General features: G+C 51.5%; 1 protein-coding gene across 1 annotated transcript in view; it reads left to right on the forward strand.

Annotated features, from left to right (window-relative positions):
- DCHS1 (dachsous cadherin-related 1) overlaps positions 1–15,641 on the forward strand; it is a gene marked incomplete at both ends in the record, with an annotated part of 41,538 nt that overhangs the window by 8,446 nt on the left and 17,451 nt on the right. Inside the window, 5 exons of the mRNA XM_084305877.1 lie at positions 9,989–10,177; positions 10,294–10,525; positions 11,705–11,941; positions 12,296–13,315; positions 13,500–13,687. Coding sequence (XP_084162003.1) covers positions 9,989–10,177; positions 10,294–10,525; positions 11,705–11,941; positions 12,296–13,315; positions 13,500–13,687 — 1,866 coding nt within the window. The remainder of the gene's footprint in view (positions 1–9,988; positions 10,178–10,293; positions 10,526–11,704; positions 11,942–12,295; positions 13,316–13,499; positions 13,688–15,641) is intronic.

Here is a 15,641-nt window from a genome sequence, read left to right on the forward strand (position 1 = left end):
CACAGCGTCAAACGCTTAACTGAAGTCTAGGCAGACTATATCCACTACATTCCCCTTTTCTATCAGGCCAGTCACTTCATCATAGAAGCTTCTCAAGTTGGTCAAGCATGGGTTTCCCTTGGTGAATCCATGCTGACTGCTCCTGATGATGTTCTTGCCCTTCGTGTGCCTAGAAATGGTTCCAGGATGAGTGGCTCCAGCACCTTCCCCAGGATCGAGGTGAGGCTGACCGCCTCTAATTTCCAGCTTGGAATGGGCTGCTCTTGGGCCTGAAGAAGGTGATCCTTGAATACTAAACAGCTTTCCTGGGGTCCATACGGTGTGCATTAGCGTACAGGCACTTAAGAGAGGCATCCCAGCATAGAAACAGTTTGGGAGATTTCTCCGTAATGGTGCCTTATAGGCGCTTCCCTGCCTCCATGCAAGTGCTGGATATGACCCTGGTTAAGCCCCATTTTGCTGACTTTGTGATCCATTCCTGTAGGTCTATTTCTCATTACTGCTACTACCTCGGAGTCTAATTGTGCTCTTTTAAGACTAAGAGGTGGTAGTTCTCAGAAACTCTTCCCTTATTGGTACTGGTGAGTGGACTAGACAACCCACCTCCTCCCTGAACAAAACAGCCACATGCTCAGATAGTTTTCCAGCTTGCAGCTGTCCTGTTCTAGCCTGTAGAACACCATTCTCTAAAGGGAAATCCTTTGCCATGAAGAGATAATGAATGCATCCTGCTATTGTGTATGGGAAGTGTTTCTGTCAGCAATCAGCTCCTTGCTCTTGAAGACAGAGGGAGATTTGAGACCCATCCTGCTGTAGTCCAGAACGAAGCCAGAGCAATGCAGTTCCAGTGCTCCCACTTGTCTTTGGGTTTTGTTATGATGTGCTTGGCTGCAACATGGTATTTCTCTGTAACCTGTTGTAGTTGCGTAGGGCAGACATAGCATTATTTCTGCTACACTGCCTCTGTGCCTTGCTCTCTCATTCTGCCTACAGCATGCTACTGGGACAACCCAGCCTTCACCCAGCCTTCTCTCAGCCCAGGGTGCACCAGAGTCCCCCCCTGCACACCATGCTAGCCATGGCCAGGTCTAGTCTGCAACAGGCTAATACACCTCTCCCATGTCCTACAGCATACCCCATCCTTATCTGCCTCTTGTGCCCCATGCTGTTCCACTATATCCTAGGCCCCGTACAGATGCTCCCATGGATGCTATCTTTGGCACCTTTCTGTTGTCACCCCCAGTAATACCTCCATCATTTCGCTGTATTGCCATCTTCCTCCACCACCCCTTATCCAGGGTACCCCCCCAGCCATCCAGTGTTGCCTCAGTTCTGTGAGGGACGTACAGATCCGGCACCTGCTCGGGCTTGGGGCACTCCTGGCCTCTTCTCATGACTGCCACCCGCATTGCAGGGCAGCCAGCTTCGTCCCAAACCATCAGGGTATGCTCACAGCACCCTGTTTCAGGGCCAGCCAGAGCTGGTTGCTTTCCAGCAGTGCAGAGTTCAAGAAAAATGCACTCTGCTCTGGAATTCCTTACTTCTGGGTACTGTGGTATCAAACTGTGTAAATTAAGAAAGTAAATACCCACATTCACAGAGAAAAATCCACCACACACTTTAAGCACAAGGACATCAATGCTAATCCAAGAAGTTGAGGCTGGTACAGTGTGCCAAGGAGGTGGCAGTACCGGAGGGAAGTCTCTGAATCATAGACCCTGGCTCTCACAAAGAACTTCAGTTTCCCAGGCCAACAAGGGGTGACACACAGTTGGACCAGATGTTCACTAAAAGGAAGAACTGCCTAAGGATGTGGTAATCAATGATAGCCTTGGCTCTAGCAACCATGAAATTATAGTAATGTTCAGTATCCTAAAGGGAGTGAGGAAGGAGAGTAGTACAGACCAAGGACTTAAGACCTCAGCTTCTACAGGGATGTGTTAGGTGGAAGGGTTCTCATGGGAAGCAGGTCTGAAGACCAAAGCACAGGAAAGCTGGTAAGCCTTTAGGAAATCATCTTCCAAGCACAAGAACAGTCCATCCCAGCACTTGGGAAAACAAGGTTACATATTGGGAGACTGCTTTGGTTAAGCAGAGACCTGTGGGCTAAGCTGCAAAAATGCAGCATATGGGAGGTAGGCACAGAGGCAAGCTACAAAGGAAGAGATTATAAACAGTGCCTGGGCATATAGGGGTCATATCAAGAAAGCTAAACTTCAGGTGAGACTTGTGAGGAAAACTGAGGGTAGTAAGAAGAGCTTCTACCACTGTATTGGTAGCAGGAGGCGAAATAAGGACTTACTGCTGAATGGGGTGGGTGATTTAGTGACAGCAGACTGAGACACTCAATGCCTCCTTTATCTTGGTCTTCACCAACAAGCCCTCCCAGGCCCTTCATGCTTATTGAAAGGGTTCAGAGAGCTTCTTGACAGGGTTTAGGATTGAGTCAGTATTTCTTCAGTGACCTTGACCCATATGAATCCATGGGACGCAACAGGCTGCATCAAAGGGTGCTGACAGAAATGGACTTGTAGAAGTGCTCTTTCAAATGTGGTGGAGACCAGAGGAGATCCCTGACAACTGGAGGAAAAGCACCCCGGCTTCAAAAAAAGGCCAAAGGGATTATCTGGAGAGCCTACCCTGTTGTCAGTGTTGCTTTGGTCTCTGGAAAAATCATGGAATTAGTCCTCTTGGACCATGTGTTTGGCCACACAGAGGAAATTGGGAAGGCAGCAGCCAGCAAAGATTGAGCAAGACTAAATCATGACTGAGCAGTCTGTTTGCTTTCTGTGGTTCATGGCCTGGATCTGTTAGTGAAGGGAGAGCAGTGGATGATGAGTGCCTTGACTTTAACAAGGATTTTGACACCTTCTCCCAAGGAGAGGGTCATGGCTTGGAGAGGCACAACCAGGTGGGTAAGAAGTAGGTTTCTGTATGGTTGGGCTCACAGACTGGTGGCTCGTGAGTTGTGCTATACTTGGAGGTGGGGGCCAAGTGGAGCACCACATCCCTGGAGAATGAGAGCCCATTGGCAGAGGTGGAAACATGAGTTTCAGGCTGGATCTAGGAAAAGGCTTTCCCCATGAGGACTGTCCGGTAGTGGAGCAGGTTGCCCAGAGAGGCTGTGCAGCCTCCTGTGCTCTCCTTCCTTGTGTCCATTGGGCTGGGCAAATGCAAGGCATTTGGGAGTGCTCCAGCAACACAGTCCCCAGATGCCTGTTAATCTAATGGACAGGGGTTTGCAGGACTAGCTGTTTTTTTCCTCACATACCTGCATTACTACAAGAAGGCAGGAGCCTTGTGACAAGCTGAAGACATACAGCATCCTATCAAACAGAATCACAGAATCACAGAATCATCTAGGTTGGAAGAGACCTACAAGATCACCCAGTCCAACCTCTCACCTAACACTAACAAGTCCTCCACTAAACCATATCACTAAGCTCTAAATCTAAACATCTTTTAAAGACCTCCAGGGATGGTGACTCACCCCACATGCATGACCCACCATGGGGGTCTGCAGTTGTCCCCACTTCTGTTCATAGCCCACAGCAGGAGCCACAGCATGCTGAGGTCCTGTGGGGAACAGCAACAGGCACAGATTCCCAGGAGGAGGTTTTTCCAACAGAATCTGCATCTCCCTGACGCATAAACATGCCCACTGCCAACAGCAGTGATTCAGTATATTACATCTCACATAGCCTCTACTCACCAGTGCCACACAGCAGAATATTCACATGTTCCTGTGCTCCTTTTCTGTTCCCTTAACCTTTCTTTCAGGCTCTCTCCTGCAGTACATCTTTGGCTTTACTGACCACCTGTACTCGGCCTCTGCCAATCTCTAGCACCTACTAAACTTCTTTTTTGTATAACACATGGTCTGTCTTGGGTGTTCTCACAGTTCCAGCATTCCCAGGGGCCATTTTTCATAGCACTTTTTCCCATCCTGGCATCCTGCAAGGGTAAAACCTCTTCTTGCTGGCACATGTTGAGAGTTCCAGGTGATATGTAGCCAAAGAGAGAAAATACTCCCTGGTAAAGAAAATAAGAAAGAAGCAGGAACTACTTTCCCAAGAGCCATGAGAGACCCACTGCATTTGGCTTGGAATGGGTTTATACTAAGCTAAAGATGCAGCATTGGCTTCCTAGCCTGTATCTGTCACCAGACCCTGCTGGATTAGGCACTGTCAGACCCAGGCTGCATGGCTTGCAAAGAGCCACAGCCTGATGGTTGCGGTCCCACACAATCCAAACATGGTGAGCAGAGCCAAGTGCTGGTAATATGGTCCATTGACAGTCCTGGGCAAAGCAAGCAAGAGCCAGTTTCAGCGTCCTTCCAGAGAGTCAGGTCAAGGCCAAATGTAGATAGGGACAGAGACAGAGATAGAGTTAAGGCTACAATATACATCTGAGGGGTCTGTCCAGGAGGTGAGCTGCCTACAGCATAGGTCTGGGGTCAATCTAGGAGGCAGGACTAGATACAGTGTTGGAGATGAGTACGCTAACATAGCTCTGGCCAGGCATGGGCGCCCAGACCTTAGCTTGAATGGAGCCCCTAGAGCCATGGACAGAAGGTGTGGGCTAGGTTCCCTGGCTGAGGCTGATCAGGGCCATTAAAGCCTATTAGTGCCCTTAGGGCTCAGATTCTCCACCATCTACCTCTTTAAGGAGGATATTAGTTTGTGTCAGGCAATGTCAGCTCCACATTACTGTGTAGCAGGTACCACTCAGCCAAGACCATGCAGCTAAGGCACAGAGGGCAGTGATCAGAAGGATCCTATTCCCTTAATTAATTAATTATTCAGTCCTAGTTCATATCTGAATTCTAAAAAAAGATAGGCTGGCAATTCTAAGGCTATTTGGAAATAGGCTGCATGCCTGTGGGGTTTGTTTGTTTGTTTGTTTTGTATGTGTTTGTTTGTTTGTTTTCTATTTCCTTCTTACATCAGATGAGGGAAATAATAGAATATGAGAGAGACTACCCCCAACAACACACTGTGCAGCAGCACAGACCAAAAGCTGGGTTGCAGAGGAAAAGCTGACGGAGGAGAAATTAAGATTTTGCTTCCTGCACAAGTGAAGCAAAAGGCAGAAGAGGCAGGAGGAAGCAAGGGAGAGTGTGCCTCTTCAGTATGATGGACCAGCCTGAAAAACGAGCATCCTAATGCTATCGAAGGCATTAGCCTGGAGATCTGGTTGGAGACAAGGGTGCTGGAGACTGACCTTAGGGCCTCACAAAAATCCCTTTAAGGGATTCTGCATTTCACTGCAGACTTTGGAGACAAAATGTTCAGTATGGGTAGTTGTTCATCGGTTCTGCTGCCGTGTTCCAAAGCAGGATGGGAGAGAGGGGACAAAGGCACTCAAATGCTGACAGCAGCTGAGTGGGCAGCAAGCCCTTATGGACAACCCCAGCAGGACATTTTGTGCATCATATAGCACCTCAGCATCTACAGGGGTTGTGTGTGACCACAGTAAAAAGGCTGAATATGTTCTCAAGTCTGTATGCAGGCCGAACTGTGAATATTAAGTGTTTAGCCAGATACTGTATACTCAGACCTAGGAATATCACAACAGCCATGTCAATACTGGTATGTAAAAGGCATGGTAGCAGGAGAAATGTACTAATTGAAAAACACACAAAAATGTGAAATGTTAAAACAAAATAGCTACAGTTTGGCACCGTCACCCACAAGGATCACTGAGTGCAAATCCTGGCTCTATACAGGACCACCCAAAAATCAAACTGTATGTCTGAATATTGTCCTGTTTAATATCTTCATTAATGGTCTGGGTGATAGGGCAGAGTGTAACCTCAGCAAGGCTGCAGATGGCACAAAACTGAGAGGAGTGGCGGATACACCAGGGGGTTGTGCTGCCCTCCAGAGGGACCTGGACTGGCTGGAGGAATGGGATGACAGAAACGTCGTGGAGTTCACCAAGAAGTGCAAAGTCCTGCCCCTGGGGAGGAACAAGTCCAGGCACCAGGACATTCTGGGAGCTCCCAAGGTGGAATGCTCCCTGACAGAAACGGACCTGGGGGGCCTGGTGGACATAAAGATGCTGAAGGGACTGTACCATCTCTGATAGGAGGAGAGGTTGAGAGAGCTGGCACTGTACAGCCCGGAGAAGAGAAAGCTTGGGAATCTCATCAGTGTCTGTAAATATCTGAAGGGAACACCATCTCTACTTAGCATATAGGGTTGTAGCTGCACATTCTGTAGCCTTGGTCAGAAACACAGCATGCACTTTGGCTCTACACATTGTGCCTAGTGTAACCATGGTGATCCTGCAAGCTTGTGCAGGTGTTCTCTACAGGTGAAGTGACCCCACAGCTTTGTCCACGTCTCGTATCTTCAGGCCGACCTTCTGAGCACATGCAGGTGCCTTATGCAGGTGTCTTTTATGCACATGGGGACATGCAAGTGTCTTGGACAAAAGTGCAGTGGTCCTGTGAGCTCATGTAGGGACCTCATATTGGTGTTGTGATCCTGCAGGTTAGTGTATTTCCCATACTCACACAGTGCCCCTGCAAGTTCATGCAGGTGTCTTGTTCCCAGCTGCAGCCTTCTCCTCTTCTTTCTCCTCCCACATAAACTCCTCCTGGGAAGAGCCAGTCTTGGCTCTGCAGGATATTCAAAATCGGAGGCAGGGCTGCTGCAGAGGATCCACTCAAGCTCAGAGGTCTGCCTCCTGCAGACACACGTTCAAGCAGCAGGCCTTGCACAACCCCAAGTGGAGGGCTCTCCCATAGACAGGCTGACCCCATTTTCCTCGTTTCTCAGGCAAAAGTCAGAAGCCTCCTAAGTTACAGTAAATCCAGCTGTTCCAAAATTTTGGGTGGGCACTAAATAGAGAGCCTGGGGCTGATCTGGATTAGCTTTTAGCAAAGTTCCTAGAAAAATGTCCAGACTTGGTTTAAAAAATTCCAGGAGTGGTGAATTTGCCACAGGCCTTGCTGAGCCATTTTGGTGGTTAATTAACCTCACAGATAAAAATGTGCAGTGTCCCAGATTGCCTGTGCTCTGCAGTCTGCAGCCATGGATCCCAGCTGTGCATGCCTGATGGACTGTGGTGTCTGCCATACCTAGTGGCTGATCAAACACTGCACTGCCACTTGGAGAAGTGCCCAGGCAGCATCAGTCCCTACCAGAGACAGCATCGTGCTGGCCTTCAGGGGCTGTCAGGCCCCACAAGCATGGGCTAGCTAAAGGCAAGCAGCCAGCCCCATCCCACAGGAGGCAGGCAGAGGGCATCAGCGGTCTGCAGGCAGGAGGGCTTGGGCTGGGGTCACTAGGTACAGTCCTGTGCCCTCTCCATACAGTGACAGAGACACAATGTGAATTGTACAGCAGCCCCACACTGAACTAACATGGTCAGCTGCTCCTTCAGATGTGTTTGCTGTTCCTGTGTCTTTTCTCTAGACTCTGGTTTAGCACCACACCTCCAAGTAAGACAAGGACCAGACACAAATCTACAGTGCTGGTATAGCAGTGACACAACCTCTCTTGGACAATAAGTGGTCTTGTGCACGAACAGTTTGTGCTAAACCTCTTACCTGCTTCTTGAGGGGCCATCAAAACAGGACAGGGAGGTGGAGTGATAGATACACATTAATGGGGAACTTCTCTCAGGATCCCTTGCACTGGCTGTACAGCTAGGTTTGTGTCTGTTGCCAGACTCTTGGCTCCATCAGGCATTCCTGCAGGGAGATGGTGCTGGGTACCGGGGAGCAGGCAGGGAGATGATACTGTATTGTACGATAGTGAGAGCTCACCTGTTTCTCCCCTGTTCCCAAAACCCCACCCAGCTCCTGTGGCAGAAAGGTGGAGTTCCAGATAACTTCCCCTGTAGGTGTCTGTCTTATGACAGGTCAGATTCATACTCTAATATGAACAACTCCAACTGCTATCTGTCTTTATCATTAGGTCTCTGACTTAACACCCTCCTGTTGCTCCCTGACAGCCTCAGCTTGATATCTGGGGCTCTAGATGGATTCTGATCTGAATGATGCAGGTTCATAGTAATCGCATCCAGACTTGGGGCCCTCATGCTGCACCTCACCTGTGGCCCTGCCAACCAGATACTCAGCCTGTGCTGCACACAGTGACCATTTCCACTCAGTGGCCCCGTCCCAGCCTACTTCATGAGCCCTCTGCAGCCAGCCATGCCCTGCTCTGAACCCCTGAGCCAAAGCTTCCTCAAGCCAGGAGCTCCTGGCATGTCCAAGATGCTGTTGCTACTGCAGGAGCAAAGAGAAAACAGCAAAGGGAGCTGAGGCAGGATGGAGGGAGGAGTTTGAACAGAGCGGGAGGCAGGTGGGGCCAGTTCCCCAGGCTGCTGTCATGGCACCTGTGTCTCTGAGTGCTCTGCATCTGGAGCAGGGAGGGAGATCTTGTTCTATGGCACTTCTTCCAGCAGCTGCTGTATGGTAGGGGAGCGAATCTCCTCTGAAGCGAGCACTGTGCTTGTTGTCAATGTGAACTCAGGTTCTCTTCCTTGGCATCCCCTTGCAAAGGGCCCACAGGCCTTGGGGCAGGAGGGCTGGCGGAGGAATGTCACAGGTGCTGCCTCCCCTCCCTGGGGGAGGGGCTGTGGATGCCAGGCAGGAGAACCAGCAAGGGGCTCCCTCAGGTGCTGCCTCCCCTTCTGGGGTGAGAGCATAATGAAGTCCTACCTTTTCCCACTTTATTCCTTCTTCCCTGGCCCAGCAGTCTCTGGTCTCACTCTGGTTGTTCGTCCATCTCTGAGGATCTGGTGGTAGCTCAGGTTGGGGGCCCTGCCCGTAGGAAGGAGCTGTTTGCAGCCCCCAGCTGGGCCCTTTCCTTGGCGCGCATGCAACGTTCCTGTGCTTCTCGCTCACGGGAGCCGAGGCCCCAGCGCTGCTGCTGGGAGGAGCTGTGGCTGACGAGGCCTGAACTCCACTTCACCCGGGCCTGGCCCAGCTGCCTCCCTCCTGGCTCCGTCCTCCAGCTTTGTTCTCCACACCGAGCTCCCAGCTGGTGAAAGAGCCATGGGCAGTGATGCTGCGGTCAGGGGGAAGAAGCTGTTTTCTACTGAGCTGAGCTGCAAAGAGACAGAGGTGGAGCAGGACCTTGCAGACAGGGAGCAGTTTTAATCTTCCTGCTGTGTCCGTAGATGCTAATGCAAAGCCTGTGCCACGGGGTCTGGTAGGTCCAGCTGTCAGAGGGCAATGCCACCCCCAGGCATTCTTCTCAAAGCCCAGGGCTGCCAGGCACAGAGCTCTGACAGTGGGGCAGAGCCTGGGACATGAGTAAGGAGGGTCTGGTTTGCTTCCCAGCTTGTCTTAAGTGTCCTTGCAGAAGAGAAAGAGCAGAGGGCCAAGGCCAGCTGCTGCATGAGTGTGGGTTGTCTCTGGATGGCCGATCAAGCTGGGTGCAGGGGGGATGCTTGTCTGCTAGATCTTTGGCATCTCTGCACCTTTTTGCACCCACATCCTCCCCCTGTACAGGCTTTTTCTTTGCTAAGGGAAATCTGTAGACCTGGGTAGTGGATGTTGCCCCAGGGTTGCAAGAAAGGTTTTACCTGGAACAAGCCACCTCTGGCATGCAGGCACCCATGGCAGCGCTGTAGACAGCAAGCATGGTGCAGCTCTTGCAAGTCCGCAATGCAGTGCTCCCCAGCCCTGTGTCCCCTCCTGGCAAGTGCCAGTGTAGGCTGACCCTGGGGTGCCTGCTTCTGCCTGCCACTGCCTAGGGCACCATCTGAATCCGTGTGACCCTGCAGGACCTGTCCTCCTTCAGAGAATGCTGCAGAGGAAGTCATCTTGTCTGGGACAAGGATGTCAGGAGTGAGTCATTAACAGTCAGTATGCTTTGCTGTGGCCAGCTTTGAGGGCTGTGCAGTAATTGTGGGCTGTGGAGTAGAGGACAGTAATGGGTTATGAAGGTGGTGGGCTGGGTCTGTCTGCTTAGGCTGGTGGTCTCAATAGTGCTGCCCTGCTTAAGTAGTGCCTTCTCCTATCCAGGTGACAGCCACCGATGCTGACAGCGGCCTCTTTGGCTCCCTTTCCTACTCTGTTGGTTCTGGCATCGGCAGTGTGGTCCCCACACAGTTCAGCATCGACAAGAACACGGGGCAACTGTGTACGGTGCAGCCTCTGGACCGTGATGAGGGCACGTCTGCCTATGATTTCACCATCACTGCTGTTGATGGGGTGAGTGCTGCAGATGCCAATGGGGATGCAATGCTGCTGTCGCAGCACTGTGCAGGGAATACAATTGTCCTTGCCCCTGCTGTTTGCCCCATCTCTGATCTGTTTTTTTTCCACAGGGTGGCTTGAACTCCATGGTGTATGTGAAGGTTTTCCTGGAGGACATAAACGACAATCGGCCAGTGTTCTACCCGCTAGAGTATGCTGCCAGCATTAGCACACAGAGCATGCCGGGTACAGCTGTGCTGCGTGTTACTGCCCATGACAAGGATGAAGGTCTGCATGGGAAAGTGACCTACCGCATTGTCTTGGGGAACTCACCCCCTCTCTTTTCTCTCAACAAGGACACAGGTGAGAGAGCTCAGGGCCAGCCAGAGGAAGCATCAGCCAGAGCAGTGGGATGTGGGAAGATGTGAAAGTCATTCTGAATGTTTCTGTTTGGCCAACTCAGCAATTCAGGCTGCCACCAGAATATGTCTGTTCCTCTCCTGGACATTTCTTCCTTGTCCCAGTGTCTTGGTCTCCCAGCTGCTCATTCTGAGACTCAATCTCTGACTCCTTGGTTCTGCTTCCTGCTCTCTTCTTTATTTGTCCCCTTTTTCTTCCTCACTTTCATTGTCATCCCGAACTCACTGCACCTTTTCTCCTGCACACTGCTTGTTTTGTCTCATGAAGCTTTATCCTGCTTAGTTTCTTGTCCCTGCCCAGTTGCCTCCTCTCCCCTGATCAATTTACTCTCTTCCCTCATAACTCTATTAGCCACACAGTCCAACCTTTCTCATTGCCTGTCTTGTCTCTTGCCTTCTTTGGCCACCAAAATCAGACCAGTTTCTGCTGGGGAGGTGTGTGCATGGGTGTATGGTGCCAGGGGCCCTCAGTGGGACAGGATGGTGTCCTGTGCTTGGCAGAGGCATCAGGGTCTGCCCACATTGGTCCCCAGGTTGCCAACATTTGGCTGGGATGAGAACAGGCCTACTGGCCATCCTAATGCAGGCCCACCTCCTTTGTAGGATTTGTCTTGGAAGGTTCTGCAGTTCTACATTTCCTCCAGGAGCCTACTCACAGCCCAGATCCCACCTGCCACTGCTGCACCCTGACCATTGCCCTGTGCCCCCACATCAGAAGTTCTGTTCCCTCCTTCCCCTCTCCCAAGACCTGCTCTCTGTCTTACTTGTCACAGCCTTCATTGCTGCTTAGCTCAGGATTAGACTTGAGGCTGAGAAGGGAGAATTTGGGGAGCTTTTCCCATCAGGGTTCCTATTTACTCCAGTTCTTCCATGGCAAGTTGCCTTGAGGCACACATTGTTTGCTACCCTTTTAGGTTTCTCATTTCCAGATCAATCTGATCTAGCTGGTGGCATCCCTGCCCGTGGTATGGGTGTTGGGACTATATGATCTTTAAGGTCCCTTCCAACCCAAGCGCCGTTCTATGATTCTACAAATTTCAAGCTTATAGTTTGTCCTGTTGCTCTGGTGCCACGTGATGTAGGGGTGCAGGCTTAGTGCCCTCTGAACATCTTTATTCCCTAGGTGTCATCTCCCTCTCATGGTCCCTGAGTGGTAAAGCCAACACCCTGGTGCAGCTGGTGATCTCTGCACAAGATGGAGGAGGCCTACAGGCACAGCCAAATGCCCGAGTGAACATCAGCATCGTAGAGGGCACAGTCTCGCCCCCCATCTTTGAGCAAGCCCAGTACTTCTTCACAGTGCCTGAGGACATTTTGCAGGGCACCAACGTGGGGGCTGTCCGTGCCCAGAATCCTCCAGGTATGGGCCTGGCACTTTTATATGCAGTCACTTTCCACTGTTCCTGCATTGTTTTGAAAGTCTGGTATCACACTTCCTCAGAGAGCAACCCCATTCTGGGAGCTCCATGCATGCTCAAAGGCATGCACATCTGAATGTGCACCCCAAGATTGTCATTCTGTTCCAGTACTTGCTCTCAAACATGCTTTGTGTACACACACACCATGCACACAAACATGCACAGTGCTGCTCTATATCTCCAGACCAGAGTCTGCCCTAAACAGCAATGTCCGACCCTGCTGCTGTCTGTAGCAGGCTGAGGAGGTGGGCCAGGTACACAAATCATTCCTTCTGTCTTCATTTCCCTATCTGCAGGTCATGCCGATGACATCTTTTATTCCATCTCCTCGGGGGATCCTCATGGCTATTTTTCCATTGACTCTGGATCTGGGCAGCTCCGCACCAGCCTGCCTCTTGATCATGAGTCTCAGGCAGTCCTCATTCTAGATGTCCAGGCCCGAAGTGGTTCACCCCCTGCCTATAGCAACACCCGTGTGAAAATCTCTGTGTCAGATGTGAATGACAATGCACCAGTGTTCCCAGCCACCTCTGACTCCATTCTGCTGCCAGAAGCCACAGAGCCTGGGACTACAGTGTACACTTTGCAGGCTGAGGACCGTGACAGTGGTGCCAATGGTCAGGTGAACTTTGAGCTTGTGTCAGGAGGTGATGGCACCTTCAGTGTTGAGCGCTCAACAGGGGCAGTGCGACTGGTCGGGGCACTGCAGTATGAAGCCAGCGCAGCATACAGGCTGGCCATTGTGGCCCGAGACAGTGGAGTTCCCCAGCTCAGCTCCACCTTCACACTCCTGGTGCATGTGCAAGCTGAGCATGACAATGGGCCCATCTTTGACACACTCACCTATCGTGTGGAGGTGCGGGAAGGTGTGCCTGTCTCCACTCGCTTCCTGCAGGTGCGGGCCCTGGCACGCGATGCAGAAGCCATGACCCTTACCTACCACTTGCGTGCAGATGGGGATGCTGCCAGCTTTGGCATCATGCCCGAGAGTGGTTGGCTGTATGTCAAAAGTGCCCTGGACCGGGAGACACGGGACCTGTATGTGCTCACAGTGCTGGCATCGGCAGGAGGCAGTGCCACAGGGGGGGAAGCCCGGAAAACAGGCACCAGCACTGTACGAATCAGCATCACTGATGAGAATGACAACAGCCCTCGGCTGAGTGAGGAGCGTTACTTCTTCACTGTTCCTGAGAATCAGGCTCCCGGTAGCAGTGTGGGAAGGGTGATGGCAAGTGACCGGGATGCTGGACAGAATAGCCGTCTCACCTACCGTCTGCTTCAGCATGAGCCCAACTTCCTTATCCACACACAGACAGGTGAGAGTCCCCCTGGTTTCTTGGGCTGGGGCTGGCTGGGGAAAATACCCAGGGCAGGTCGAAAGTGATGCAGGCCAGGCCAGTATCACAACAAATTAATCATCTTCCTACCCCTGCAGTGCTGGGCTCCCCAGCAACATGCTTGAGCACAGGCCCTTCTCTAAAGAGGATTTCTCCCTCACAGGGGAGCTCAGCACCAAGCACAGCCTAGACCGCGAGCAGCAGTCCAGCTACCAACTGTTGGTGATTGTGCAGGATGGAGGAGCACCACCCCGCAGTGCCACAGGAACCATCTATGTCACTGTCCTGGATGAAAATGACAACACTCCTGCTTTCCTTCATGTGGCCAGTGGTCAGGAACTGCCTGTGCAGGTAGGTGCAGCAGGCTGAGGTCCTAGTGGGGCAGCAGCATGGTAGCCTCTGGGCTTGGGGGCAGGTAGGGGAAGGGCACACAGCAGAGTCTCAGGGTGGGAGAGCAGTCACAGGTTGCACCCATGCAGCAGCCAGGGCAGTCTGGCAAATCTGAGGGAGATGTGCTAAGATGGGCATGCCCTTGGGAAATAGAGGCCTCCTTGTACACAGAGTGGGGACTGCAAAGGGCTCTGGTGCCAATAGGACTGAGAAGCAGGCAGAAGCTCTTGGCTCACAGCTGCTTGCAAGGAGGAAAGGTGAAGGGGAGCCCCAAACCTGAGCCAGCAGACCCAGGAGTAAAATGCTCACAAGCAGGCAGGCATGGGGTGCATTTATCTTCTGGGTCTCAGGACTTTCAGCATAGCCACTGAGGTTTCTGGGAGGTCAAGAAAGCACTGCCCAGGTTGTTGAGAATCTGTGATGGTCTCCAACCCAGCTTTCCTTCTCAGTATGGCCTGGTGGCTGTGGTCACCCATGCTCCCAGTGTGCTGTGGACTGAGCTATGTCTGTGCTGCTGAAGAAAAGTGGTAAGGACCAGACCTCATCTCCCAGCCCTGCTCTGCTGTGGCCCCTCTGGAGCACCTTCTGTGGCCAGGACACCAGCAGTGATGGATGGTGGGCGATATAGACCCTGTCCTCATTCTGTATGGAATGGGGAGCACCTACAACTGAAAGGATGCAGTTGCACTGCATCCTTACAGCACTTCAGGCAGCCTGCTCAAAGCCACTTGTGTCCCACTGGGTTTTAAACATCCTGGTGATGGGAGCCTTTCCCATGCTGCAGGTCCTGCCAGGGCCAGGCTGTGCTGGCAGGTCGCTGCTGCAGCTGGGAGGCCATTGACATGGCCTGAGGTGCTACAGCTCTGGTCAGGCCTGCCCTGATGGTTACTGCTTCCCTTCCTGCTCCATCCACAGCTCCCCTTGCCCAGACTTTCTCGTGCCTGTCCATCTGACATTCCGCTTGCAGATCTGTCTGGGAAGGCGTGGACTGTATGATAGCATCTCTCAGGGCTTGGTGGAGGAAGGGAAGGCAAAGTTAGTCTCATGCACTCTCTGAGCACTGGCCTTTGGATCACTCCTGCAGGCCAGGGCCAGCTGGCCATTACACTGCTGGGTGTAACAGAACAGGCTCTGCGGAATGGCATTGCTAGCACTCTCCGCAGTCTGCTAAATGTCCTTGCTTATGTGTGGGGACACCGGCAGCACAAGTGTGCTGCAGTGGATTCCATCGTCTGGGCCATGAAACAATGGGAGTGTTCTGCTGGAGCTCAGGTCTCTTCTCTTGCAAAGATACCACAAAAGCATGTGCATCCTTGAGGAGACACAGCAAGGCTGAGGTGTATTTGGAGTTCTGAGGGCAGGTAAATGCAATGAGAGGAAAAATGGGAGATGGCATTCATTGTTGCTAAGTAGAGAGTGCTAATATACATGGCAAAAAGCAATATGAATTTCACTTACATAGTGATGGGCTCTGAAAAGGCAACTGAAGTCTAGGAAGAAGATCAAGGTACCGCTGTAAATACTTTGTGAAAATATCAGCTCAGGACTCAGCAGCAGTCAAAAAGGCGAATCAAATGCTGTATTTTATTAGAAAATGAACAGAGACTGAGAGAAAAACTCATCTCAAATTCTGTGTACATTCTATTGTGCCTTCACAGAATCACTGAATCACAGAACGTTAGGGATTGGAAGGGACCTTGAAAGATCATCTAGTCCAGTCCCCCTGTTGGAGCAGGAACACCTAAATCATGTCACACAGGAACATGTCCAGGCAGGTTTTGAATGTCTCCAGAGAAGAAGACTTCACAAGCCCCTTGGGCAGCCTGTTCCAGTGTTCTGTCACCCTCACCGTGAAAAATTTTTGTCTCACATTTAAGCGGGACCTCCTGTGTTCCAGCTTACACCCATTGCCCCT

This window comes from Netta rufina (genome assembly GCF_964035555.1).
Source record: "Netta rufina genome assembly, chromosome: 1".
Lineage (NCBI taxonomy): Eukaryota > Metazoa > Chordata > Aves > Anseriformes > Anatidae > Netta > Netta rufina.